Source organism: Aquila chrysaetos, chromosome 18 (assembly GCF_900496995.4).
Source record: "Aquila chrysaetos chrysaetos chromosome 18, bAquChr1.4, whole genome shotgun sequence".
Classification (NCBI taxonomy): domain Eukaryota; kingdom Metazoa; phylum Chordata; class Aves; order Accipitriformes; family Accipitridae; genus Aquila; species Aquila chrysaetos.
In genome coordinates this window covers 22,794,499-22,821,596 of record NC_044021.1, presented here as the reverse complement: position 1 = coordinate 22,821,596, position 27,098 = coordinate 22,794,499, and the positions used below count along the sequence as shown (strand labels likewise).

The 27,098-nt window shown below is 40.8% G+C and overlaps 2 protein-coding genes across 4 annotated transcripts in view; both read right to left on the bottom strand.

Annotated features, from left to right (window-relative positions):
* Positions 1-15,904, bottom strand: part of LOC115352937 — a 72,877-nt gene extending 56,973 nt beyond the window's left edge. The window contains exons 1-2 of the mRNA XM_030041743.1: positions 15,793-15,904; positions 7,814-8,221 (exon numbers count right to left, since the gene is read on the bottom strand). Coding sequence (XP_029897603.1) covers positions 7,814-7,828 — 15 coding nt within the window. The 5' untranslated portion in view covers positions 7,829-8,221; positions 15,793-15,904. The remainder of the gene's footprint in view (positions 1-7,813; positions 8,222-15,792) is intronic.
* Positions 15,905-25,216: 9,312 nt separating this feature from the next.
* The window catches only part of CDKAL1 (CDK5 regulatory subunit associated protein 1 like 1), a 424,899-nt gene continuing 423,017 nt past the window's right edge, over positions 25,217-27,098 (bottom strand). For all 3 annotated transcript variants that reach the window (XM_030041838.1, XM_030041837.2, XM_041118316.1), the window contains exon 16: positions 25,217-25,923. In XM_030041838.1, coding sequence (XP_029897698.1) covers positions 25,717-25,923 — 207 coding nt within the window. In that variant the 3' untranslated portion in view covers positions 25,217-25,716. The remainder of the gene's footprint in view (positions 25,924-27,098) is intronic.

Genomic DNA, 27,098 nt, shown 5'->3' with positions numbered 1-27,098 from the left:
GCATGTGAAGGTCATGCTACCTTCTGCCATCCTTTCCCTCTCCCAATTTTCCTATGAGTCTATGTATCCTTTTAAATCTGAGGTCATCTCTATGGTGGTGCCAACTACTATTGCAAATGCAAACCATTTTAAGATGTGTGTCTGCACACACACCTATGTATTTTTATATATATATGCATATTCTGAAAACAAAACATATATTAAAATCACAGTCTCTTCATTTTAACAAAGAGCCAGATTCAGGCAGCTGAACACACTGAGGGATCAAAAGAATAAAAGAAAGAATAAATCTCTTTCCACTTTTGAAATCTAGCCCAAGGGCAGCAATCACTGAGTTAAATTCTCTGGTCTGGGTTATGTAGAAGGTCAAACTACATGGCTGTAATGGTCCCTCTTGGCCTTAAATACCTATGAAAAAATATGGCACAGCTTTGCCTTTGCAGCTAATAGTAGGACATTTGCTTTACCCCTCATGTTGGGAACCTGTGCCTGAAATCTGCCAGAGCAACAGATATTTTTATGATAATTTCAGATTAAAAATATTAAGCACAGCAGGCAAGAAATTCATAGAGTCATCCCGTGTTGTTTTTAAAGCCCTTGTCTATGATCTCATCGTTGCTACTAAAGCTGATGCTGTTTCCATGGCATTTCTGATTAACCAGTCACCCAGCTTCTAAACCATTTATTTTCTATTAATATAAATAGAAATATATTTGTGATTTACACCCTTTTCACCCATTTATGCTAACTAGAGCTTATTTAGAAGAAGTATCCTTCGGTTTATTAGCTGAGGGCACTGTACATGCCTCTAAGGCACAATGCAGCTTCCACAGCAGGAAGCCCGTTCTTCGTACAACACAGGTAATGTCCTACACATCCCAACTTCTCTGTGTCTCCTGATACGTGTCTCATGTCGGCAAAACAGGCTTAGCTGAACATGTCCCAAGAGCATCTAATGATATTTATTTTACCTTATAATTAAAATGGTTATTTTATGTTCTGTTCACAGGGCTGTGGCATTGAGAAACAAGGAAGGTTTTGATAGAAAATCCAAATCCAGAGTATTTTCTTCCAACAGGGCTCTGGTGGCGTGAAACAGCACTGCTGGCTTGTCATTTGGCAACACGATTTCTTGATTTTGAGTGATTTTAAATACACATTACATAAAGATTTATCAGCATTTTATCAAAGATTTATAATTTTGCACCTAATTTTAAACATCCTCCTCCACTGCGTTCTGCCCAGAGGCATGAGCATACCACATAAAGGTAGAACTAGTCGAATAGCAAGAGAAAATACCACAAGACCATACATAAACAACAAATATAAAAGATTTTTGTGCTCGGGGGAAAGGGGGAGAAGTGGAAGTGATAAGACCTGCACGGGGGCCAATATTTAGTTTAAAACATTTCTGCCTTTCCTTTGGATTTTTAGAAGTGGCAAACAATATCCAAAGCAGGTGGGCATGGGCTGTGTTATTTGGGCAACACTATTTAAATGCTATCACTCTTTCAAGTAATATGTTGCAGCACAAGGTAATGGAAGACATTCCAGTAGTATAGTATCATCCTGAAATTGATGCTCAAACATATTTTTTGCCTGGATCTTGGAAGGTAACATACGAGTGGCTATTAATATATTCATTCTCAGGTCAAAATTCTTTCAGGGAGAGGATACACCGCTTTGAGTATCTAATAATGACACTCTTGCATAAGCTTTACTTTTTGGTTATATGTATATTGTCTCCTCACTGTTCTTTGTGAAATAAAGCTGATGATCAGGGCAGATCTTGAAGTGATTTAACACTTCATCTAGCAGTATTGCCAACTTCTGGCATTCAAATATCATGAGTCAGTCTCTCTAAAAATCATAAGATTTTATTAAATGAAAAAGGTAATTACGTTGTGGTTTTGTATTTTTTTTTTTTGTTAATTCACTTTAAAAGAAAGGAAAGAACTCTTATGTAGACACTTCGGCAGTGTTTCCAAGTATTTCTTGGCAACCACAAGGCAAAGAAATGTGCTTCAAGAAAATGCAAGCTAAGATCCTCATACATTTAGGTGATAGGTACTGGGACTTGGTGAAAAAGATTCTGAAGTCATCCAAGCTTACAAGGAAATATGATGCAGTTATGGAAGGACATAACTACAGAACTCAGCTCCTCTAACACCCCTCGTCTAGCAAAGAATTCAATTTCTTCCTCTCTTATCCCAGCTAAGCAAACCGCCAAGGTTATCCCACAGGTTATGGCACTTCTGTCCCCATACAAACACCAACAGTGCTGAGATTCGAGTAAACAGAGATGTCCTCGATTTGCTGTTCAGAAAGCTCACTCACCTTATTAAAAAATATTTTGTAAAAATTTCTGGGAATTAGGAGTAAAACCACAAGTGCCCAGACCCTAAACCCAAGAGAAGTGCACTGGCAATGCCAGCCCAAGCTTCCCTGACCACCATGAAGTACTACAACCTTTTTATTGAGCAAAATGATCAGTTGCAAACACAGGTATGCTAAATCAGCCACTTAGACTGAACAGAGCAAGTGAAGAGCCTGTCAGTCTTGCAGCCGATGGGCCCCAATGGCCAAAGGTGAGGACAATACAGTACATTAAAAATGACCACTCAGCACCAGGCTAATCAATGACAACTTTAAACTGCTTATTGAGGATGCCATAGCAGCCTTCCCAAAGGGAGAGTGCAGCACATCAGTGCACAGAGAGCATCTCCTTTTTATTATTTATTTTAATTTTTGAAAAAAGACTTACTGAATTTTCTAAAGAGCCCTTGTTGAAATACTCATTTCTTTTCTACTTCTACTTATTTTAACCAAGTTTCAGTAGTCAAAAAGACAGGATAAAAAGAAAAATTAACTCCTAACAGATAGGAGCAATTATAGACTACAGTTTTGGGATTTTTTTATTGTGGTGGGTTGGTTGGTAGGTCACTTTAACTGTGAGATTGATTGACTTAGAGATCAGTGAACAGGTTGTTCTCAGGCTGATACTGGCTTTTTTTTTTTTTTTTTTTTTTTTTTTTTTTTTTAGAAAAACCGCACAGTGCAGGTGGGACTTCCTCCCTTCACAGATTTGTTCCACAGTCCACCAACAGTAACTGGTTGTTGGTGCAGAATTTTTCAACATCTCTGGCAGACACTGTGCCTGCAAGCAGGACTTACTCGCTAGTCCTCCTGGGCACGAGGAGGCAGGGTGTGCAAATTCATTTTGAAGACTCTAATATCATCAGCCTGTTAAGAATAATTTTTTATTTCTTTCTGAATTATTAGCTAAGGAAATAGGGGAGGAACTAAGGCTACCCTTTCTTCCTCAGGTAACGGAAGGATCTGGGTAACACCACGCTAAGACTCAGAGGAACAAATCATGGTCTACTCTGCTCTCCTGAGAAGATGACTACAACATTGAGTCACCTTTCTCACAACATGAAGTCATATCTTTTGGATGTCAGAAGAACAGGGAATCTCTGGAGGATCAAATATGCCTTAACTAAGTCTACTGCAGGTGGGCTTCTCCTGGGGAAACATATGACCAGGAGTACGGCCATAAGCACTTCCTCAGTGCCATACCACTGAAGTAAAGAGGTGAAAAAAAGCGTTCTGTAGGAAACCTCGGCATTGCCACTGTGAGACTTCCATTTCACAAGGGAGCTGAATGAAATGCAGGGGTGAGGATCAGAAAGGCCCTTATAGCATGGGGAAGTCATTTTCACAATGCCATTTGTTAAGTTTTACTGACTACAGTCTAAGAATGATTATGAAAAAAATATGAAAGTAAATCTTAAGGAAAAAAAGGAAGTCAGCTTTTTTTAACCATTATTTTCAGAAATCTGAAATTGAACCACAAACCACTGTTTCAGGCCAGCTAACAGACCGGCGGGATAGATTGGGAAAGCAGGAAATACTTAACCCAGTTTCACAGTCAGAGAAAGCCTCAGCTTTCACTAACAAGAAAAGAAACATACATCAAATCTAGCACCAGAGATGAGGAAGAAGAAATTGGAAGCACAAATCTTAAATATTCCAAACCCAAATAATGACAAATCAAAAGGAAAAATACTTTTTTAAAATGCTATTTTCTCGTGATTAGCTTAAGAAAGATACTATCATATCCAAGCAAGTTATTTTTGAACACAGAGCAGTGGCCACCATGTTGATTTAAAAAATAAAGAGAAAGGAACAAAGGTAAATTTTTCGTAAGGTGATGTGTTGCGTTTCTCGTATATTCAAGACTGCATCTGTTTCCCAGATCAAAATGGGCATTTGGTCTCCACACTAGCTGAATCCCTGATTTGTAGAGTGCGAAAGAAGCCTCGGTGAGGGCCGGATTCCTGCTGGCATCTACCTGAATACTGCCCAAAAGCCTCCCCTGCTGAATCCTCGTGTCCTCGAGCACAATGATGCCCCACGTACGACCATCACGTGTACATGTCACTTGCCAGGGACAGGCTCTACAGTCACTTTAACATGGCAGTCCGTGAAGTGTTCCTGTTAGACGTTATTACTTAATGAGTATGTACGGCTGTATAAAGGCCACCTTTTTTTCCGGGCCCGCTCCTGTTCCCCACGCCCCCTTCCTCCCTGTTTTTTGATATTTATAACTGCAACATTCATTTACAGTTGCATAAGTGTAAAGCAGGGTGTCTTTCTGGGCTTTCACGATCTGCCCACGTGAAATTACCACATTAGTAATTACCTCATTGCTTAAGACAAAATGCAGCAAACAAAGATTGCTTTTGCAACCTTGTTACTTCAGAATGCCTTAAGACAGTATAAAAGGATGTATACCAGTAAAACGTGTTTTCCAGAAAAGGAAACTGTTTTCCTTGCCTATTCCTTGCATGAGCTTTACCTCCTCGCCCATTTAGCAAAACTTAACATAGGGTAAGCATTTTGTCACTTACTGTTTTAACTTACATTGAAAAATTGCATGGCTCTCACCTTGAGAATAAAAAAAAATAAATTTTGTCAGATTAAAAAAAAAGTTTATCTGTTTTATTTCTCAGAGGCTTTTTAAGATACTGAGAAGCCTGACCTTTTGCTATCACATTTCTGCCCACTATGGCTGCAAAGAACATACAGGCTCTGATTTCTAACTTGTTTATACATATTTAACAGAGAAGAAAACGGAGGAGGCAGAAGTAAAAAAAATGATTTTCCACGGTCACAAAAGCTGGTCTTAGAAGCACAGCTGGGTGTCGGATCAGGATCTCTTGGCAGCCAGCCACAAAAGATGCACAACAGAGAAAAAACATTTCCTGTAAGGAAGCATTTGATTTTCAAAGTTGCGTGAAATGTTCACAAGAAAACCATGTAAATGCCCACTGGATTGGGGGGTGGGGGGTGGATTTCATTAGAAACTGGGAGCCCTCTCTTGTTTCACCAAAAGATTTGCTCGTCACAAGCATTGCCAGCTAGCCTGAGGTGATTTTCATGTTTTGTATCAAAACCAAGCAGAAATTAAGTCTCTAGCAGTTTCGATGTGAATTTGCTTTGAAGTTCATTTCAATGCGACACTAGTCAAACTCCATGGATAACGAAGGCTTTTAGTTCCTACAGAAAGAAGGCAATATTTTCCTGAGCCTCTGCAAATGGAAAGGACGACTTTTTCTGAAGCGCTAGCGAGTACAGCGGTGCTGTAGATACAGGTTTACACTGCACACAGCTGCGAGGGCTGAAGACATTACAGCCGCTCCTCCTCTCCCACCCCAGGGCTGTTTGCCACCACCCCGGTGCCAGGATTTTCTGCCCCAAAGGCACCGCGCGTGCCCCCCAGTCTGCAACACTGCACGCCCAGCCCAGCCAGTTTAAGCCACCAGCAAAGTAGTTGGAGATAATCTGATGAATCTGTGCTGTAATAGACGAAGGAGTGCTCACACCACCCTTCCCATCAGCACAGCGGTGGGGCCAGCTGCCGAGTCCTTACCTGCACTAGTTATATTTGGAAGTGCCGTGTGCTCACAGATATCTCTCCCAATACACAGTCTAGCTAGAGGTGTCCTTCAGGTGATACTAAAACTCGCATCCTGAGGTTTCAGCACAAGCTATGTCAGGTAGGAGCAGAAAGAGATATGATCTCTTCTGAGCGTGTATGAGCTGAGCGTGGGTGTAAAGATACCAGCCACTCCGCTTTTCTTCTGGACTGCTTATTTCACCAGGGGGAGGGTGACAATTTTACTGTGTTATTACCATGTAACTTTGCTTTTACAGGTGCGCTCCTGCTGCATAAGTATTTATTACTGACATGTATAGGAGCCCGTTCACAGACCACATTCCCCTTGTGCTATGTGCTGTACCTGGGCAGAACAGAGTGACAGTCCCAATCCCAAAGCATTCATGACCTGAATGTAAAATGTTGGGGCAGTATGGCCGGGGAAGGCAGTAAAATAGGACAATTTCAGCCAGCACATTAGCTATACACAAAGTCTTTTAAGAGGCAATGTGGAAAGGAAGAGTCTTAGGAATGGATGCCAAGAGCCAAAAGAAGCTGCTTTGCAGAGCTTCACAGGATGCTCTTCCAACTGTTTAAAAATGGAATGCGTGCTCAGAGGAGGCCAGGACTGTGTGTTATTAGAGGTGGAAGCTAACTCTTCAATACTAAGCAGGTGATGATAGGTAGGGAGAAGACAGGCCATGATAAGCCTTGAAGTAAAAACAAGTAGCTTAAGTTTCTAGAGCAAGGCAATGGGAAAGCACAGAGAACAGACAACATGGTTAAACTTTAGCGTTGGGAAAGTTATCTTTGCAGGAGCACTGGGGTTGGGTAGGGTACATCTGTCAGATTTATGACAGGATGAATACAGTGATTGATCCATAAGACAACAAGAGCTGAAGTTGTAACAGCAAAGTTGTAGTTGTCTGGGTAGAGTGAAAAGGATGTATTACATAGATGGCATGCAGAATGAACTAATGAGACTGGGTTATAAATGGGAGGGGATGTCAAAAAGAGTGAGGCTAAAAGAGGAGGAGGCAATTCAGATTCACATCTTTCCTAATAAGGAAGGTGCATGGTACTCTTCATGTAAAAATGATAACGTGCCTTGGTTGTGCAGGAGTTGCCATGGCTGGCCACTGGAACACAAAAGAGCCAGTGCCAAAGGAGTTCAGTGGCTCTTGGGCTGAACAGCATTGTCAGTGCCCACAGGGATGAAAGAAGGATAAGGGCAGGGAATATCATGAAATACATGAGTAGAGACAGTGGCACATGGAGAGGCCATGAGGGAAAGCAGGTCAATAACCCTGTTATGGACAGTATGAGGACAGAGTTGTAGAGGAGAGGTGCGGAGGATAAGTAAAGAAAGGGAGGAAGACGGCACATCTGCTCACTTGCCCTTATGAGAAATTTGCAGAATCCCATGCAGAGGACCTGGTCAAAGGGGCCAGTGTCTAAAAGACTGCCAGTAGCAATAAAAATGCTTTGCCTGTATAATGCGATTGTAGTCCTACACCTGTAAAGTGATCCTAATATAAGCTTACCTTAACCTCTCTGTTTAAGGCTGTATCTATCCCAGCACACCTTTCCTGATACAGAAATACCAATACACAGCACAGTGTACTGTAGGATGAACGCTGCAACAAAGGCAAAGCTGTATCTCTTATCAACTCAGTACTGCCCCTTCCCATGCCAGTCTTCCTTACATACAACCGACACACAACCTGGTAAAACCAGAGTGCTCCTCAAAGTTTTTTCCACGTTCTGGGTATTAGTGGTACAGCAGTGTCAGTCAGAAGCGGTACCGTCACAGCCCTGGTCACGTCAGACTTCTAACAACATCGCTCCGTCACAGGTTTTGCCTCAGCTTACCTCAGTTGTGCTCATGCCCTTGCCTTCCCACACCTCCTGTCCCACAGCGGTGTGGCCAGGCTATGCACTGAGGGGAAACGCAGGCCCTGCCACGTCTCGTTGCCTTCACAGGCATCCTTGGTTCTGGATGCGTTATCGCCAGCTCCGCTGTACATGTTCCAGCCGAGCGCCTCTGTGCCTGGAGACCTGGCTTGTAGGTCCCTGTGGGCACCATGTACCTTGGGGGTTCATTAGTGCTGTGATTAATTAGGATGCTATGCACATGGTAGTCAGTCACATCAATATTAAGCTGAATTCCAGAGAGTTGGTTCTCTGCTTTAAGAAAAAGGGTTTCCAGCAATTTCTGCTCTTCTGCTGTTCCTGTTTTCCAAAGCTCCCCGCCCCATGCTTACTTCAGCATGATCCCAGCTACAGAAAACAGAAAAGGGAAAACAACTTCAATGACTAAATAGTTTGGATGCAAAATAAAGAGGTTGCATAAGATTTTACTTACCTCTTGGTTGAAAAAAAAACAGAGAAAGGACCAAAAAAAAAAAAAAGGTCTGAAAACATAAAGTTTTTACCTCTTAGAAGAGTTATCTCTCGATAAACCTGAATCCTCACTGCTCTTGGATAGAGCACAGCCATACCCGAGTTATCTGCACCTTGGCTCATGTTTCCCCAGCAGCCAGAACCCCATTCCCCCAAGCTCTCCTGCTACCTCCTGCAGCAAAATGGCACCAGATGACACCTGGTTATGCCCAAACTCCCAGCTTCTGCCGTGAGGATGAGGGATGGAGTACAGTGCCAAAGGCATTGCGCTTATGTAGGACAAGAGATCTTTCTTTTGATTGCCTTGTATTTTTGCTGGGGTGTGAAACAGAAATCTGTCCATGCCTGTTCTGCTTCCTGCTGTTAGGAGGCTGCTCAATAATTCAGCTATCTCTCCCCGAAGGAAGCTCCACTGGCCTGCTGCTTGCTCAAGCCAGTTACTGCTGCTCAGCAATGAAGTCTGAAGTGCCACAGACTTCCAGGGGCCCCTTTGGCACCAGCTCTTTTGTATTCCAGTGGCCAGCAGCAGCTCCTTAACTCTTCGGCAACCAAAGCTCATTATCATTTTTATATAATTAAACAGTGCTGCTCCTTCTCCTCATTAGATTATCACAGCAAATTGATGGTTATTTGAAGGAACTGCCACAATAGGAGACAAAACACTGGCAACAGATAAAACAAAAGGATGCACACAAAGCTCTTTAATTAAACTCCGTGAAGGGATATGAATTCTAGCAGAGATTTTAGTTACCCTGCTGAGCCTCTTTCTGATTAGCTACAACGCATCTGCTGGCTTTCCTACTATCCATCTGTACTGCTAAAGAGAAATTTATTCTGGCTACAGAAGATGACCTCAAAGACGTCAGTTGTGGATAGTCTAATAGCTTATGTATGTTGACAAAGCGGTTCTGAGTTCTTCTTGAAGCGTTGACATGAAGAACCATCCTCTTTGCATATAACAATGTGCTTAATATGCGCACACACACGTACGTATGTATGCACGCACAAATGAGAGGCTAACATGAAAGCCAAAAGAGGTTGGAAAGTTGTGAGGGAGAGGATTCTTTCTCCGAGTTGCTAAAACTCCTTATCACCACAATTACTTTTTCTTTTGGCATGCGTCATCTGTTCCTCCCAGCACTCTCCTTCCCTTTAGCATCCAGGTGCAGAACTACAGTGAAGGCTAATGGACGGGACAAGAAAAAAAAGTCATAGGATATATACTGTAAAGTATATTAATCATAAGTTAGGCTGTTACTTTGAATTTTGATTTTCTTTAAAAAATTAAAAAAAAAAAAGAAAAAAGAAAGAAGACAGAAAGAATAATAATTGAAAACAGATCTGTCATGGAGCATTTGTAAGAGGCAGTGCCACAAAACCCTTTGGGGCGTTCCATTCAGGTCATAAGGGATCTGGTTAAAATCGCATCGGTCCTTAATCCACAGGTAATTGACAGCACAGCTCTCAATGGCTCAGAGTGGTATACTGCTGCAGTGCTCATTACTACTGCAGACCTTTAATGAGTATATTTTTACTCACGTGCACCCTGTTGGCTCCACACAGCCTATTGAGACAATACACAATTTGCACGTTTATCGTAATTAATTACCTGCTGACATACTAAAAGCCATTACCATCTAGCGTCCAATTCAGAGGAATGTATTTGATGGAACGAGGCCAGATTAGATGATGCACACATACAGCCTCAAAACACACATGAGAAACAGTTGTTCCCTGTGCTAAACGTGGTGCAGTTTTTCTTCCTCAGAGCCCCAGGAACTTGGGTGGATGAAAGACCTCTTCCTCATCCCTAATGGTGCTCCAAAAATATCCCAAGTTCTGCCTAATTTATACAACCCAGTCCTTAGGGTCCTCCTCGGTTGCCAATGTCCTACTGTGAAGGCTCCATTAAAACTTTTATTTATTTGTCCATAGAGGCCACTGAAGAATGTCACAAGGTATTTCCTTTTCCAAAGTAGATTAAGCTAAACATGAATGAGGCCCCAGCGTTATTCTGGATAAGGGTGTGCACTCATATTTTGCCAGACTACTGACAGTCTGCAGGGAGTAAATATTCCCGGGCCTGATTTCTGACCACCTTACACGCAAGTGGGTGCAGATTTGTTACACTCATGACTTGGCAGTATTTTACATTCATGCTTTGTAATGTCAGATGCAAATGAACACAAAGTTCAAAACACTGGGGAAAAAAGTATCATACTGATTGTCCCTGCATATACCTCAAGCTCTGCTGTCCCACTGAGCAAGCTGAAGTCTAAGGCCAGATTTTTGTTTTTCAATTGTTATTGAGTAGTAACTAAAAATGGAGAGTTCCAGCACAGTGCTGGCAGTGTGATTTCATTTTAGCATTAAACAGTAGGTTTACTGGCAACTCAGACAACTGTCCACCTACAAAAATTCTCTTTAACTCAATCATCCCCAAGGATGCCTGTCCTGAACTATGTCCAAAAAACAGCTGAACAAGAGATTCTGGCCAGTAACAAGTACCACTAGAAAGGACCTGTATTTTCCCATTATGAAAATACAACTCAAGAGAATCTCTCTTTTTTAATGATCACATGCAATTCTTATTACAAAACTAAAGTTGGTTTTGCATTTGACTCAGTCTGGGTAGAAAATGCAGTCCTCGGCTGTAAAGTTGGTAGTGCTCTGCTGACTCAAAAGCTAGCAATTCAGCTCAGGTATTCTGCACAGCCAACAACTCCACCTCACCCCCAAATACCCTAAGTGCATTCAAGGTATGCTTTTAAAGCTTGTCTCCCTTGCAGTTTCTGTCTCCAACTTCTTATCCTTTAAGTTACTTAATTCTTGGCACCTCCTGCCTCATTAGGTATCAAAGTCCAATGTCTGAAGGAGGCATTTAGGCACTATTACTGTAAATACGTGGAAGCCAGTGCGATGACTGGTTACTTGTATTTACTTAAAAGTGTCTGTTGACATGGATCAGCACTGCATTCTGCAAAATGCTGTAAAAGCAAGCAGGAAAGAAAGTTTCTGTTGCTGACAGCTAATTCTTTTAAACTTGGAAAGTGATAAGCTAAGTGGTAGATCTCCAGGTCACAGCAACCTTCTATAACAGCATGAACTATAAGCATAATTTTCTCACATCAAGCAGTTTGAGGAGAATGAATCTGCTTCTCTATCTGTTTTCAGCATTATGAAACCATCCTATAGAAATAAGCCAATAAATGTATGTAGCCCACAAACATGCTTGTAATCTGGAGCAGCTGAAGTACTTGATAAAAGCATCTGATGACTTATGCATAATGTAAGTAATACACTTTCCATTATAAGCTTTAAAAATCAAGCCATATTGCTGAACCAGATAATGGTGTAGATGACATACATGACCAGTGGCTCGGGCCTTCCTCTCAGACGCATCTCTTATTGCTGTTGAGTATTACAAAATCCCATGAGCTGTGAAGGACATGAATTGTCCCTGGGACCTACGATTCTGTGGGATGCTGTTAACAAGCTAAATACATTAGGTTTTGCAAACTCTGAAAAGTGGGATTGCAGTGTATTAGCCCGAGAGGATTTTCCAGAAGGAGGTTTGAGTGTTGCACTGCAATAGGGTCTAAAGAAAGGGTCAACCCTCTTGTCCTGTCAGGTTACACATCTTTCCAAGACCGAAAGGAAGGGAAAAATGAGTTCAGAAATTGTATGATATGGTTAGTTTCTTCCAGCTATAGCACGTCAGGTCTGAGTAGTTTAGCTAGGTGAAAGACTGTCTGAAAAAGCACTTTTGGGAGGCTTGTTCAGTAAATTGTTTTTCCGTGTCTTTCTGAAGAAGAGTTCCTAGTACTTCTTAAAAATTGGCATGGAAGTCCCCAGGTACATTGGTACATTCAGTATGTACAGCTACAAGAGCTATGGAAAGCTTTTTTCTATAGAAGCTTGAGTACCTGAGGCAACAACTTCTCTCTAGTTTGGAAACTAAGCAGACACTTTTGTCTGTGTTTACTCCTAAGGGAAAGTAATGTGACCATCATAAGGCTGTGAGTTACATCAATTTTAAAATATACTGCTTTGAATTAAGAGAAAAGTGAGTAGGAAAATTCTTCCTTCTGGAAATCTAGTTCTCAGCTGATTATTTATGTGTTGATATTCATTCTTTCCAAGTAAACAAAGCAATAAGCTCTTCTTATGAGCCAAGTGAATCAACATTAGTGGAATGAAAATCATTCTCTTACATAATTGTTTTTCCCCTACCTCCAAGCCCTTAAAAAAGGGCCAGAAAACCCACCTTAGAAAAAAATCTGGCTGCAGTGACCTTATAAATGAAAACAAAAGGAGTGATAAAATAATAGGGAGAGAAGGATTTAATCTTTCATTTAAAAAAAAGTATGTACCAGGTTTTGAACATGCCTTAGAAAGAATCCCATACTCCAATGGACATTTGCAAAGAAAAATCATGAAAACATGCCCTAACTGTCTGGTGGGCAAAGAAATATGAAATAAGCAGATGTATCAAAAAATATCGATAAATTAATATTTCCAAAAAAATTAACTTTGCATGCAGTTCTGGTGCTGCGTTCGTACTGCAGGAATGTATTCAATGCAGGAATCCTTGAGTCAGATAAATCCAACTTCAAAGTAAGAGGGAAGCAGGCCCTTAAATCACTTTGCTACATTGGAATTAAATGAGCCCACTCAGTCCTGCCTTCAAGATCATCTCATTCTAACAACGATCTCCAGCAGCAACTGCTGTCTATAGAGTCTCACGCTAAGTGCAGACATTGACAAGTCACTAAAACTCATCCAACTGTATTTTAAGGAGGTGCCAAACAACCACCACAACAATGAAGTCTGTTTGTGAGTGATTTTTTTATTGTCTGCAATATCAAAGTCAATAACGGTCCCAGATATTGGTAAAGTGCCATTTCTAGCAGACACAACTGAAGGGGGAATTCACACTGCACAAGATGCACGACAACAAAGTGTTCCTCCCCCTAAAACTAAGAGGGGGCGGAATTGTCCTTCCAAAACCTTATGAGATTAGATGGCATCTTAAGACACCAAACGTTTTAGCAGGGTTCTGCTCCAATTCTATGACAGCTAATTATGACGGACACTCCACAGTGGAAGCCGTCTGTGTAATTCAGGAACAGCATAAGGCTTTTTATTTCCTGTACGTGGTCAGAGCAACAGGCAGTGGTATAACATAAATCAGGAAGAACTTTTCTTTTTCTTTTTTATTAGGAACATGAATAATTTAGGACTTTGCCAAAACTCCGTGACTACTGATCTTCTGTGAAGAACTGTTTCAGCCTACTGCATTAACAATGCCAATGACAGCCAAAACAAAGTTCACGAGCTCACCAGCACTGTTGTGCTCTTCTGTAACATCTGATCAGCCTGCTGGCTACTATATTAGCCCTTATATCTAAGGCAACTCCTGTTTTTAAAAGGGAAATAAATATCAACATCCTCATAGCACTAAAAATTAAAAATCTATATGCCACTCTACAGCTTACCTTCAGCCCCACGTTAGGCCCCAATTCTCCCAAACTCCTGAAGAGTTGTGAAGTCCCCTGGAAAGCCTTCACAGCCCAGCTTCACCCCGTCCCACCCCGCGCCTCAGACGTCCGCAGTCTCCCAGCTCGCTATTTCCACACCCGCGCGACATCAGGTCACCTACAACACACGTGCATTGTGTCAGGCAGAGGTACGTAACTGCGTTTCCTGTAGAATTTGCTCAAGTAAATGATAGAAAGCTTATGGCAGCATTAGGTTTTTAGGCTGGCTGTGGAGGGAAAAATGATACCTTATCTGGAATAAAGCCTACTGGTAGAAAGTTAACTCCTCGACATATTTTGAACTAGCAGAGTGAGTAAGTTTACACAAGCTCAGTGCTTTGTGTTTTTACTGTACCACCAAAACATGGCCAGAGAGTACACAAGTCTTATCATTACTGACTCCTTATCTTCAAAATCTTCTACATGTATTTGATCCAACCTCTTTAAGCACCCACTCAGTGCGTGCAATCCTGACGCCCCAGGACCGGCGATATTTACACACCACAGAAACAATGGAGCCATTTGTCTTGCAAGGAGGCTTGGGCGCAGGGGAGACAGCTCTCTCCCTCACTGGCCCCAACTGGGGTATTTGTTTCAAGAAATTGAAACAACTGAATTTCCGAGCCTTAGAATAAGACACAATATCGCTTCTTTAACCTTGTTTTCCTCTTCCTAAACTCACGCAAGCTTTCTCAAGCCACTGACTACAGAATGAACAGGAGAAAGACAAAAATATACCAGAATACATATACAAATAGTGTATATACCCTTAAATGACTATAAGCTAATCTATGGGAAAGACTTACAAAACATGCAGTGTTAGAAGTAGCAGGATGCCCGTAATACTTCATTAAGGATACTGATGGTAAACTGCTTTTTTTCCCGGTGTTTCACAATTTAAATGTCTAATCACTTGCTTTCTACATATTCTGTGAGCAGTGGACAGAAGGCCAAGCAAAGACCACTTCTATTCTCACACATTTCCATTAAGCTCTCACTAAAAGTCATTGTTTTCCTAAATTGCTCCCAGAAATCAAATTTGCATTTAATATCAATCTGGTGCAAGTACAGTGTTTCCTTCTTTACAGTAATTGTTTTTTTATAGATGTTTTCATCAAATGCATGATAGAAACTTTTGGAATGTACCCCTTGAAATGTCCTGCTGAGTATTTGCTAACATTTGGTAACAAATCTCATGAGAGCCTTTAATGGAAGTTAACATTTTTTGCATGTGTCATAGTGCAAGTCTTCAAAGCAGACGTTTATAACAAAGTCTTAATGTGACTTTAAAGCTCCAAGTCCTTTTCTAGATATCTGCTTTATGTTTGCTGACATTGCTGACTGCCCAGAATTTGGCTGGCTCTGACCAGATCGCACAAAGGCAAACTGAAATGACGCAGAACTTACTTTTTCCTCCTTTGTACTTCCTTAACAAATAGAAATTTAGCAGCATGTGCATAAGGAAAGTAGGCAACAAAAGAAAAGAATCCCCAAAACCACAACCAACCAAAACCACCCACTCGCATGCCAGTTGGATTTTAAAGTGATTTCTACAGCTAACAAAAGGGATGGATTGGGAGTCCTGAAACATGAAGTCTGTTCTACCCACATAAATATCACTTCCTGGGAGGCAACCAGCACGTTGTGCTTCCATAAAAAAAAAAAAAAAAAAAAAAAAAGCAAAGCAAAGAAAAGCTGTATTATGTATGTATCTCTAGAGATCAAAAAGAGAGTTACTAGCCTAAGGGAAAGACACGTCGACAGTAACTTTATATGGCCTTTGTGATCAACTAATCCTGAGCCGATCAGAACAGATCACTCAAGTACTGTGAAACCCCACAGTTCAGCAACATCCTGCCTGCCCTGTGGGCCGTGACCTCAGCTCTGCAGTTCCTGAGCACACCTTACCTCTGAAGCTGTGTCGAGGTCTTCAAACAACAACTTTATGGCTCTGCTCTACCGTGCTTGCACAACAGTACTCAGTTTTCAGTCACATATTTGCGTGGCCACAGCATGCTACTGCAACTCTGTAATTGAAATAAAGTGGTAGAATAAGGACCTTTCCAAAGCCGTACCAGCAAGAAGCAGTTCAGCCTGGAAGACTCACGCAATCCTTGTCTTTGGCCCAAAGTGTGGCTCTCTGGCAGCTCAGGCCAATGTAAATCAGCCCTTTCCTTGCAACGATGCTCATGCAACAGCACAGTGAGTCAGTTCAGCAACACGACCCAGCTCAAAATGAACCCTGTCAAAAAACTGCTTCAATTAGATGAGCTACCTGACCCAGGCAGTCTCACAGCATTACTGATGGTAAAGAAAAAACAGAAAAGTGAGCAAAATACTGTAACTGGCCTTTTCATGGATAAAACTCTTAAAATGTAGCTTACTTTAAAATCATACTGCATCACAGAATATGGTTATTTAAAATTCTTCCTTTGCTTATGTCTTTGTATTATTTACAGCTTGTCCCATATTGACAATTAACAAGGTATGGGAAGAACCATCTATAGCATTCCTTCTTCATAAGGCCAAAACTTCTGCTTTCCAACTAACTCTGAAGTGCCTAAGAAAAGAGGAGAAAAGTTTTATGCTTGATTGGGCCATCACACCAGCTTGCTTCTACTGCCTGAAACATGAATAGCATGTCTAGATAACTGAACTCTGACAACTGGAAAATCAGACTAGTTAGTACACTGTCATTTTTTTTAAGCAAGGAGACCTTGTCAATTCTACCTGTCAAGTGAGTTTGGGCCAGATTGTTAAACATTTCCAGAAAACAGAATAAAATATGTTCCCTCCATGGAGCAGACTTTCATTTACTTTCCTTGCTCACAAGCACACCATTAGACACCACAGTGCAAGACTGTCCACAGGACTAGACTTCATTACTGAAACTATTCCAGGTCTTCTGCTCGAGCTACTGCTGCGAATGTGAATCACTAGAACTTTAGTTTCATGGATTTCCTGGCAGATAAGATAGTACTTATCAGTTGCCTCAACTTTCCTACATTTGCACCAATATGAAGTACAATTGGCAGTAACCCAATTTCATTATTCTTAGTTAGAGGAGTTAATAAGTGTGGAAAGAGAAATGAAATGGGCAGCTAATCAACACAAAAATCAGATATTCTGAGGCCAAGAAAGTGTTTATATGCTGATGACTCATCTTTTGCAGCAGTGTATGCAGCAAGAACAGGAAATACACTATTGAACTCTCTTATGACAACTTTGATGTGAAAGGCCGAAATGGCTTGTTGTCCCTGCTGTGATTCAGAAAGCTGGAACTGTAATCCTGGATTTCTGCAGTACATACAAGTGCTTCCGAGCTCATTAAAGGACATCGGAGAATACAAGGCTTCTGCAGGATACATGGTAAGTAAATGCCTTTCAAAGACTATGAAAAGAAACGCAGGTGACAAAAGGCTGGCCCTGGAAGCCCTGCCGCTGTTCGACATACAATGCGTCTAAGGCTCATCCACCTCTACAGTGGCAAACTCCTGCTGCTACGAGGTAAGGAAAGAGAAATGTTCCTCCATCCTTCTACAACGGCATGAAAACTTACTATGTTTGATAGCGATTTTACTTCTTGTTTTAAACCTACTAACGCAAACGCAGAGTTCACATTGGAACACTATTCTAGAACAAACTTTCTGAACTCAGAAACTGCAATTTACTACAACCTTTCATGAATATTTGTACAGAGGCACAAGACAGCCACTTCTTTACGAAGTCTAGGAACTCTCTCTTATCTGATCTTTATTATTTGTTTTTCTTCTTGCGTAGCAGAGGTTCCATAGAGGAGATGGTGACAGCGATGTATAATACTACTGTCCTGCAGTGGTAATTCTTACAGTAGATATATGCGGGGGGAAAGCTATGAAATTATCTGTGTGCCTGATTTTAATGTCACTATAAATTGCTAGAAACTGAAAATTTATCAGTGGATTTAGATTAGTTAGCTTCCGCAATTTTCAGTATGCAATCCTGGTAAATCTGCAGGCAGACACAGTAAATACAGCAAATTGACTGCCAGTTAGGCTTCATTTTCTTGGTCCCCTTAGTAGTGCTCCACAGGCCAACTGAAAACTTCCAGTTCAGATTCAAATCAATATAAAAATTAATCCCGTCCCCCTACAAGTAAGGTGCTGGTTGATTCAGGCTCACAGGTGATTCAACAAAACACAAACAAGCTTCATCTTAAAAATAAAAGTGAATGATTTTGTTCAGTATTATTTCAGAGTCAGATAAAATAGGTTCTGGGAACAAGAACATGTGTTTGCAAAAAAAAAAAAAAACCCCAAAGAAAACTAAATCAAAACAAGAAGGTCTCTCTTTTTAGAGCTGAATGGGAAGGAGATATGGAAGTGCAGGAGGTTCACATTTGTACCAAATAATTTGTTTCTCACAAAGCCAAAGCTGTTAACTGCTGTTAGGCTCTGTTTTATCCTTCTGCTGGAGACTGTCATTCAGATTGCCCTTTCTGCCTACTAAACAATTCAAGCAGGACAGAAGCAAATTAAGGCTGCTGCAGCATAGCCAAGCTGCTATCTGTCTTTTTTTATTTCCTTAATATTACCGTAATACTTGGAGATTAAGCTGTCCCTTGAGTGGGAACATCCTTCCCTCTGTTATTGGTTATCTGTGTGGTTGACTCGGTAACTTGCTCACTTGTTTCCTTCTGCTGTCTCATACTAATACTCTGCAGACCATGTCACACATGGGCCTTTATAATCCCTTGTATAGAGATCTTGTAGCTAATGATTGCTAGATGTTGACTTTTACGGCTCATAAAGCCACTAGCAGATATCAAATTTAATACGTTCAACTGACATCGATGTATTTATCTCTTGGTTCAAATTACTACATTTCTGGGGTCTGCAAGGTTAAAAATAATATAGCACAACAGAAGAGGCCTTTTAATACTGCTTACTAGCAAATGGGAGTTTCTGATAAAACCCAAAGGCTATGGCAACCAGACGCTACACAGTTAAAGGAGAGACACTGCAACGCAATGGCTTCCAAACATTGATACCTCTGGCAAATCAGCTCCACAGAAGAAGCAGCATTCTTGTTTTCAGGGAAGCAGCCACCATGCTCAGACTAATACTTATCCTTCTGAAGACACATCATCTTCCATAAAACAAAAGGAGGTGCCAAGAGCTTGGGCGAAGCAGCTGGAAGAAAGGATAAGAGAGAACGTAGGCTCACAGGGAAGGAATGGAATGGAGGTACTTAAAAAACAAATAGTTGAAGCTTGCAATCATTAAATAGCATGTATTATTTACCGAATGCCATTGGACTGAGGAAGTTTCTTTGCTGGTCACAGTTTACCCATTTTTCCTATGCTGCAATAAGAAATGTAATGTTTTGACAAAACAAGGCGATAGGTGACAACTAGTCGGGAGTGCCCTGCTCCATAAAACTGTACGTGCCCAACTTGCCGTCAGAGGCCAGGTGGGCTGGACTGCTTTTCTCCGACTGTGAAACTAGCGGCAGTAGCTAGCGTGGTGAGACAGACTGCTCTAACACAGCACAGTAACCCCAAGAGTTATGAGCAGTTGGGAAGGGTGTCTGTGCAGCAAAGCCTTCCAAGCACCGTAAAACAGTTTTACTCTTCAGATTATACTATAATGAGATCCTAACTATGCAAAGTCAAATTTCCCATGATGTCACGATTTCACCACATTAATTTCTCTCAGACCCCCAATTCACACTATGTGCCAAACAATCATGGCCCTTTTTTTGGTGTGTTTATCATCTCCAAGCTTCTCCTGTAATCTGTAACCCATTGCCAACTAACCATTTCTACACCAGTCCCCACAAACACCACCCAGGAAGGGAGTAGACACAATATTTTACGCTCGGTTGAGCACAACTAGCCTGTTCTCACACTCAATGACAGATGGGACATTTAAAGCACGCAAGTTGTAGACACAAATCTGCATCATAATCTGGTCACCAGCATGGAATTTCACTCCATTACCTACAACCAGCATTCAGCAAACCATCCAAGGCTGATCATTCTCTATAAAATATCATGTTAACAACACTTTTCAAGAGGAACGGCTATCATTGCTAAATAGTTTCCAATAAAATATTGTTGAAAAGATACTCAAATATTATTCTTTCTCCATTCATGGGATATGATTCACACACCCTACCTCTCCCCCTCAGTGAAAAAAGCATTAAATCACCACAATCAAAAAGCAGACTTTCCCCCTCTTGATCTGGTTAGGTTTTGCTAGGGGAATCTTCATCCCTCTGGAATGCAGATTATGTATTTAGGAAAAAGAAGCAAAAGGTGCAAAGAAGAGATTTTGCATGTCACTGTACAGTATTTAGCTTCCTTCTGAACTGCTAATGCATTTCTCTGGTGATGCAGCTACTGAACAACACCCTCTTGTACTTAAACATATCTAGTCAAGGTTGGGTTTTTTTTCCTTTTCTTTTCCCTCTCCCTTCCCCCTCCACTCCTCTCCTATTCAATGATAGCTCTCTGCACATGGGGGGATCTTCATACCTGGAATTCACATGTTAATAACTAGGACTCCATGAAAAAGTTCAGCTGTGAATACCAGGTAGATGATGTTGCACTGGCTGCTGTTTTTTTTAGTACTGCATATACCTGCACATCTTAGTCTACATTAGTGCTGTACTTCAGTCTGCCCTAGTACATGTAATTTAGTCATGCTGGATTTTTCCAGCAGTACATAAGAAATGCAGTTTACTCTGAGTGATAATACAAGAGGGAGCAACTAATGATTACAGGTACAGAAAGACAAGGATGCACAAAGACAGATCTTATGATCTATTTTAGGTGATGATGTAGCTCTCATTGTTGCATAAGTTTCTCATGATGTTTGATCATCACACCACCTTCATCAACGGACCACGTATCCTTACCTTCCTCTTTCTTACCTTCCTTTCCTAAGAGGATCACATGGAAACTTAAACACGTTATCTAACTGTTCTTTAAACTCCTGACATTGATAAAGGAGATTTGAATGAGAAGAGAGTTAGGGAACGGAGAGAAGCCTATGCAGATAGTGAAAAGGTGTAAGAGGGAGGTGTGGAACAGAGAAACAAAGAGATCCGAAGATCTTTTCTGCCATCAGCTTGACTACCTTTTTGACTGGAACACCGGCACTTCCATGACTTTTCAAACAGCCAACTTGTCACAACATAGCACAAGGAGATCTACAGCATAAATGATCCAAATCCATAACCACAGCTTCCCAAGTAGGAGTTAACAGACTTTGGGATACCAGCAGGTGCAGGGACATGATTATTTGTTACAATTTTTTTTTTAATTGGGCTTCTTTAAGAAAAAAATAGGACTATTCATAATTCGTCTCCCCTCCACCAGCTACTGAAGCTTCTTCACTGAAAGAAAAAAGCACTCACTTCAATGTTAAGTGCATACATGAATGAAATATGCAACTAAAAGACATTTAATGATATTTGCACAAGTACTTTCCTGCAATCATTGTAATTTCAATTACCTAGTGGATGAACCCTGCCTCTGAACAAATCAAATGGTGCTTTAAAAACAGTCCCTAACTCCGTGGGCTGGGTCTCCTAGTTCAAACCTGCTTTGCAGCTTTTGCACTAATATTTTCCATTTTGCACCCTAGCTTTACAGCCTCTCAATTTCTTCCTCTGTTTTTGATTTCTAAATGCTCTTTGTTTCTATCTATACAATCAAACACAGTGCACTTGAAATAAAACATGGGTTATAAGTATGTGAAAATAAAACTCAGGAAAGTTGCAAGCAATTTTTCCAGCAAAAAATACTACATGTTCAAAAATACATAAATAAAGATTTTAATAAGCCTCACACAAACAAACACATGCCTACTCATTCCTCCAAATTCTCAGAGCTCTTCCATAAGACTTCTTTTATATTTGTCTTAGTTCCTGAAGTTACACACATCTTAAAGTTAAAAAAGATAGACTTGTTAATAACACACAAATGTTCATAGACATAACATCTTTACAGATATCCTCTGTGAGCAGATCAAGCCACTCTCCATATGTATTTAAATGTAGTGGAAGGCTGGAGTTTTTAAGTTGTCAGATCTGTGCCTGGGTAAGAGGGGCTCTATTTTCACTCTTCGAGCAGTGAGAGATTAGCAGCTTGAAATCACTTTGACAGTTTCAGTTACTCTATTGCATACCGCAGGGAATTTTAATTCCAACCTGTGAAATTGTAATTGCTTCTCAAGAAGAGCAGAAGGATTCTGGGTAATGGCCACAGCCAAGCTCAATGTCAGAGTTGCCAGTTGCTGCCACTTCAGATATTACTTGCTGTTATTCAAAAACCACTCCAGCTTTCCATACGGGAAGTTGAACTGGGGAGTGAAACTAAATTAACAGAAGCTGTCAGATGTTCAGAGATGTGCAGGCAATGATGTGATAGAGGTGGATGAACTCTCCTCAAAAGGTACCTTCTTCTTCTTTCTCTCTTCTGCTTTATAGAACAAGCTTTACAGAGACCACATTTTTAATTTCATATTCTTTTTCTAACAAGTATACCATTAACAGAAAGCTACAATGAAAAGATTAAATGACAAAGTCCTCCAGCATCCAAACCCACGCTCAAGGAGGACATAAAAAGCGTGCACTTAATGCTGTTCAGAAGAGATTTAAGATGTCTTTGCTATTCAAGTCTTGTGGTTTGCAAGATTCCTCACTGAAAACAGCCAAAGAGAACTCAGAGCTACCACAGACATTTCAGAAAAATAGTTGAGGCTTCCTTGGTACCAAAAGGAAATTAGATTCTTTTTTGCTTTGAAAAAAAACAGGCATTGAATGTAGATTGCTTATTAGCAGACACATTCTCTAGTGATGAGTGTGTTCACCCACGTGTAAGAGTGAGATCAATTGACCGTGGGGAAACTTCTCCTGCAATGACCTCATTAACTTGGAGTGCAGTAGATTTCTCATCCACCCTCATGGCTTGCAAAGAGAGAATACTTGGTGGAAGTAGGCCTCAAACATAATGCTGACGTAAAAATTAAAAACACCACCTGGCACGGCAGTTAGAAGCATTCAGGGAGCCAGACGGGAGCAAAAATCACAGGTCAAATGTGTTCAGGTCAACCCCTTCCATGAAGCAGATACACTTCTACAATTCACTCCATACTCACTGAGGTTTCCCAGCAGCCTTCAACAACAGCCTCAAGCAGCATGCACTTTGGGTTTTGCCTGAAGGTCCAGATGAGCTGTTTGACCAGAATTGACTTGCTCAGCTCAGTGGCTTTGAAAGCTTTAGTTGCAAATAAACAGGAGCAAATGACAAACACTCTACTGCTCTACAATACAGTGTCAAAAAGCCCTCTCAAAATCTAAAGGAAGATAATAAAATACTTGATAAACAACACTTCCTACTTACTGGGTTAAAGCTCAGTTTAAGAATATACTGCATCTGTGGGCAATGACATTTCCAGAGTCTTCTTCACCCTCTTTCTGTATATTGCATTATTTCTAAGAAAATAAGCTGGTCCCATTAAAGCCAATGATGCACAGAATCTAAATCACAAGCTTCGTAAATCTCTAACAGCTGATGCAATGAGTCTGTAATTGCTATGATTAGATAAGCTAGAGTGGCTGACAGAGAGAGTGCTAGAGGCATAGAACGTATCTGCATAGTTTATTCCCATCAAATGCAAAAATTTGGCTCAGATATAATGATTTTGTCAACTCATAGTTTTCCTGAAAATCTTGTGATATATGGTACTTTCCTGAAAATTTCAGCTCCCAGAGTCAAGTGGGGTTTTTTTGAATATTTCAGATTTGTTAGAAATGTAAATTACTGATTGTTACATATTCCTGGTTGTAAAGAAAAGCCTGAAAAAAAACCCCAAACAAGCAGAAGCTAATCAAGATCACAGGTTTTTAAAAAAATCTCATGAGTGTTGAGTCTTGGCTCATGACCTTCAGTGGTTGCAATAAGCACTATAATACTCAAGTCATTACACACCTAATTTCCTGAAGACAGTTACATTTGTTGCTATAATTTACAAGCTGTACTGAAAGCATCATGGTGGAACTTCCTGATTAATTGTCTGTAACTACTAGGAATCCTCATTTTATAAAGTACAAAGCATCCTTCCTAGGAAATTATTAATCTGCACCGTAGAGCCACTGTACTGGCTTTGGCTAGGGTAGAGTTAATTTTCTTCATTGTAGCTAGTATGGGGCTACGTTTTGGATTTGTGACCCAACCAGTGGTGATAACAGGGGCGTGTTTCAGCTGTTGCTGAGCAGTGCTTGCACAGCATCAAGGCCTTTTCTGCTTCTCACACTGCCCTGCCAGCGAGGAGGCTGGGGGGGCACAAGGAGTTGGGAGGGGACACAGCCGGGACAGCTGACCCCAACTGACCCAAGGGATATTCCAGACCATAGGACGTCATGCTCAGCATAGAAAGCTGAGGGAAGAAGGAGGAAGGGGGGACGTTTGGTGTGATGGCGTTTGTCTTCCCAAGTCCCCGTTAGGCGTGATGGAGCCCTGCTGTCCTGGAGATGGCTGAGCACCTGCCCGCCCATGGGAAGTGGGGAATGAATTCCTTGTTCTGCTTTGCTTGTGTGTGGCTTTTGCTTTGCCTGTTAAACTGTCTTTATTTCAACCCGCAAGTTTTCTCAATTTTACTCTTCCGATTCTCTCCCCCATCCCACCGGGGGGGGAGTGAGCGAGCGGCTCTGTGTTAGCTGCCTACCAGGCTTAAACCACAACAGCCACGTAGGCAGCTCAGCTTTGTCTGTGCTGGGTACAACACAAACATACTAAAAAAACCCAACAAACAGTTCCTGCTCTTAAGATTTTAAACAGACTTTTAAAAGTTTGGCTGAAGATCCAGAAAGGTGACAAGGCATGAACGAATGAACAATATCATGCAGACAGCTTCTGGCAGAACTGGGCACAGAGTCCAGTCCCTGACTGACCAGCACAATCTCAAGATGCGTGGAGATTCTGTCATGACAAAAATGGCTTGAAGAAATAGTTAGAAATTTGCAGTGTGCAAAATGTAACCTCCCCTCTAACAAAGCAATATTGTCTTATACACAGCATGATCCAATGCACAGCTAATACGAGATTCACATGTAGGTCTCTGAGCATTATACTAAATCTATAGAGACTGTATTAAATCAATCTTTTAACAGAACTCTACCACCAGAACTCCATCTTCCCATCCAATGATAAAAACTCAATAGCTTTAAAACTATTTCTATGTAAAAAATAATTCTTGTTGCATTAACAAAGCCTAGTAACACATTGTGAAGTAGAGAGAGGCAAGATGGAAGGACAAAAATTCTTTCAGACATGACAGCAAAATAAATAGCAACAAATGACAAACTTTAATTGCCCAGCAGTGTTTGATTCTAATGCAAAAAGTCACATATCAAACCATCACACTGCATTAAGCAAATTTTAAGAAAGCTTTAAATGTTCTGCCCATAAAAGATTACCAACATCACTCAATGGAAAGATCTCTTATAAACCTCATGAGTTTCCTGCATGCAATTTTACCTGCTACAGCAGTTATGAAAAGAGTAAGCAATGCAAACATTGCATCATTTTAGAAAAAAGAAGAGGAAAGATGCAACTAACTGTTCTGCCAATCAAGGATCTCAACTTTTGGCAAGATAGGTCTCCCTAGAGCTTATTAACATTCCTATGGATGGCAGGAAAGGCATAGGGTGAGTACAAATTATTGCCCAATTTATATTAGTGCTTTTAAAAAAAAAAAAAAGAAAAAAGAATTTTTGGTAAAAGTATTTCCTTTGAAGATTTTAAACAGCAGTTTTATTGTTTTCATAAAAGCCTCATTCAGTTCACAGTTCTGTTTTCATTCCTCCGTAGTAAAACATAACAAGAACTGCCAGTAGAGCCAGGCTGACAGACAGTATCTTCAGTCCACCTCCTTCTTGTTGCCATGGGAGCTGCAAAGCCATCCAGGAGCTGAGCGGTGTTTTCACTGGGATCTCAGCAGAAGGGTGGGCTTTCCACTTTGTGCCGTTCTGTGGTGCATGTCTGAACTCCTGCGAAGAAACACACATATTAAGATTGAATCTATGTTATGTATTTCTGATTGTACATACCCAATACAGATAAAATCTCCTCTTTATATTGAGGTTCAAATTAATACCCCTTTTCAAGACAACAATTCAACCTGCACTGCATCGTCATCAGTTTTTCATACAGAAATCTTACCAATGCCATACAAAGTTAATCCTTCTAATGAAATTAACTGCCAAATCAATGAAGCTATTAGCAACAGAAACAAATCTCCAGACCTCTATGTCATCAAAGAGAGTTGTTTGATGATGATTTTTTAATTTGTTTATTTTGCTGCTATCTCACTACTCTCCCATTTTTGGCTTCTTCAAAAGAAATGTCTAACCAGTGATAAAGGGGACCACAACACAACAATCCTTTGCACAGCAGGGCTCTTCTAAAGTCAATCATCGTCTCCTGGTGTGCCAGCTCAGTGGTGCTTGAAAATCCTCCCACAGGGCTTTTCCTTTCCCCCGACCCTCAGGAGGCAGCTGTGCTAAAACACTCACCTTCTCATTCAGCATATTGAATCCGAGTTCCCTGCTGCGCCTGCCATTACCATTCTCAACCTGACTGCAAGCACCAAGATACCCCAGAATATGAGGACTTTTAACTGCAGGACAAGTTACAGATGTTGAGTCACTATTTCAGCAGAAAATCCAAGTGGAAAGAATAAGAAACTCTTCTCTCTTGCAACCTTGTTCAGTTCAGCATGCTAGCATTGTAGATACTCAAAAGGAAAAACGTCTATTAAAACTGTAATCTGGTGACATTTGCAAGAGGCAGAAGTGGTAAAGGTGTAATTAAGCAAGGGTGTAATGATCTTGCATCATAAGATTCAATATTTCTGTTCATCATTTCTTTTTTCCTCCCTCTATTTCAATAATCTCTTAGGAACTTGACTGAGCTTAGCTGGATTTTTAATTGGTTTGAAATTTTCCAGTTAAAAAAGGTTTTTGATTAATCCATTTTATTTTTTTTCCCTTCATGTTTCACGTAAAACAAGTCAGGGACCCAGAAAGTACCTATCTGGATAATCTTGTATTTCCAAGCAGCTGAAACAGCGTCACATGAAAATACAGACCAGATGACCGACTCCCTCTTTTACCAAATGTATTTCTGGGCAAACTCGAAGAAGTATCAAGGCTGCAAGAAAGGT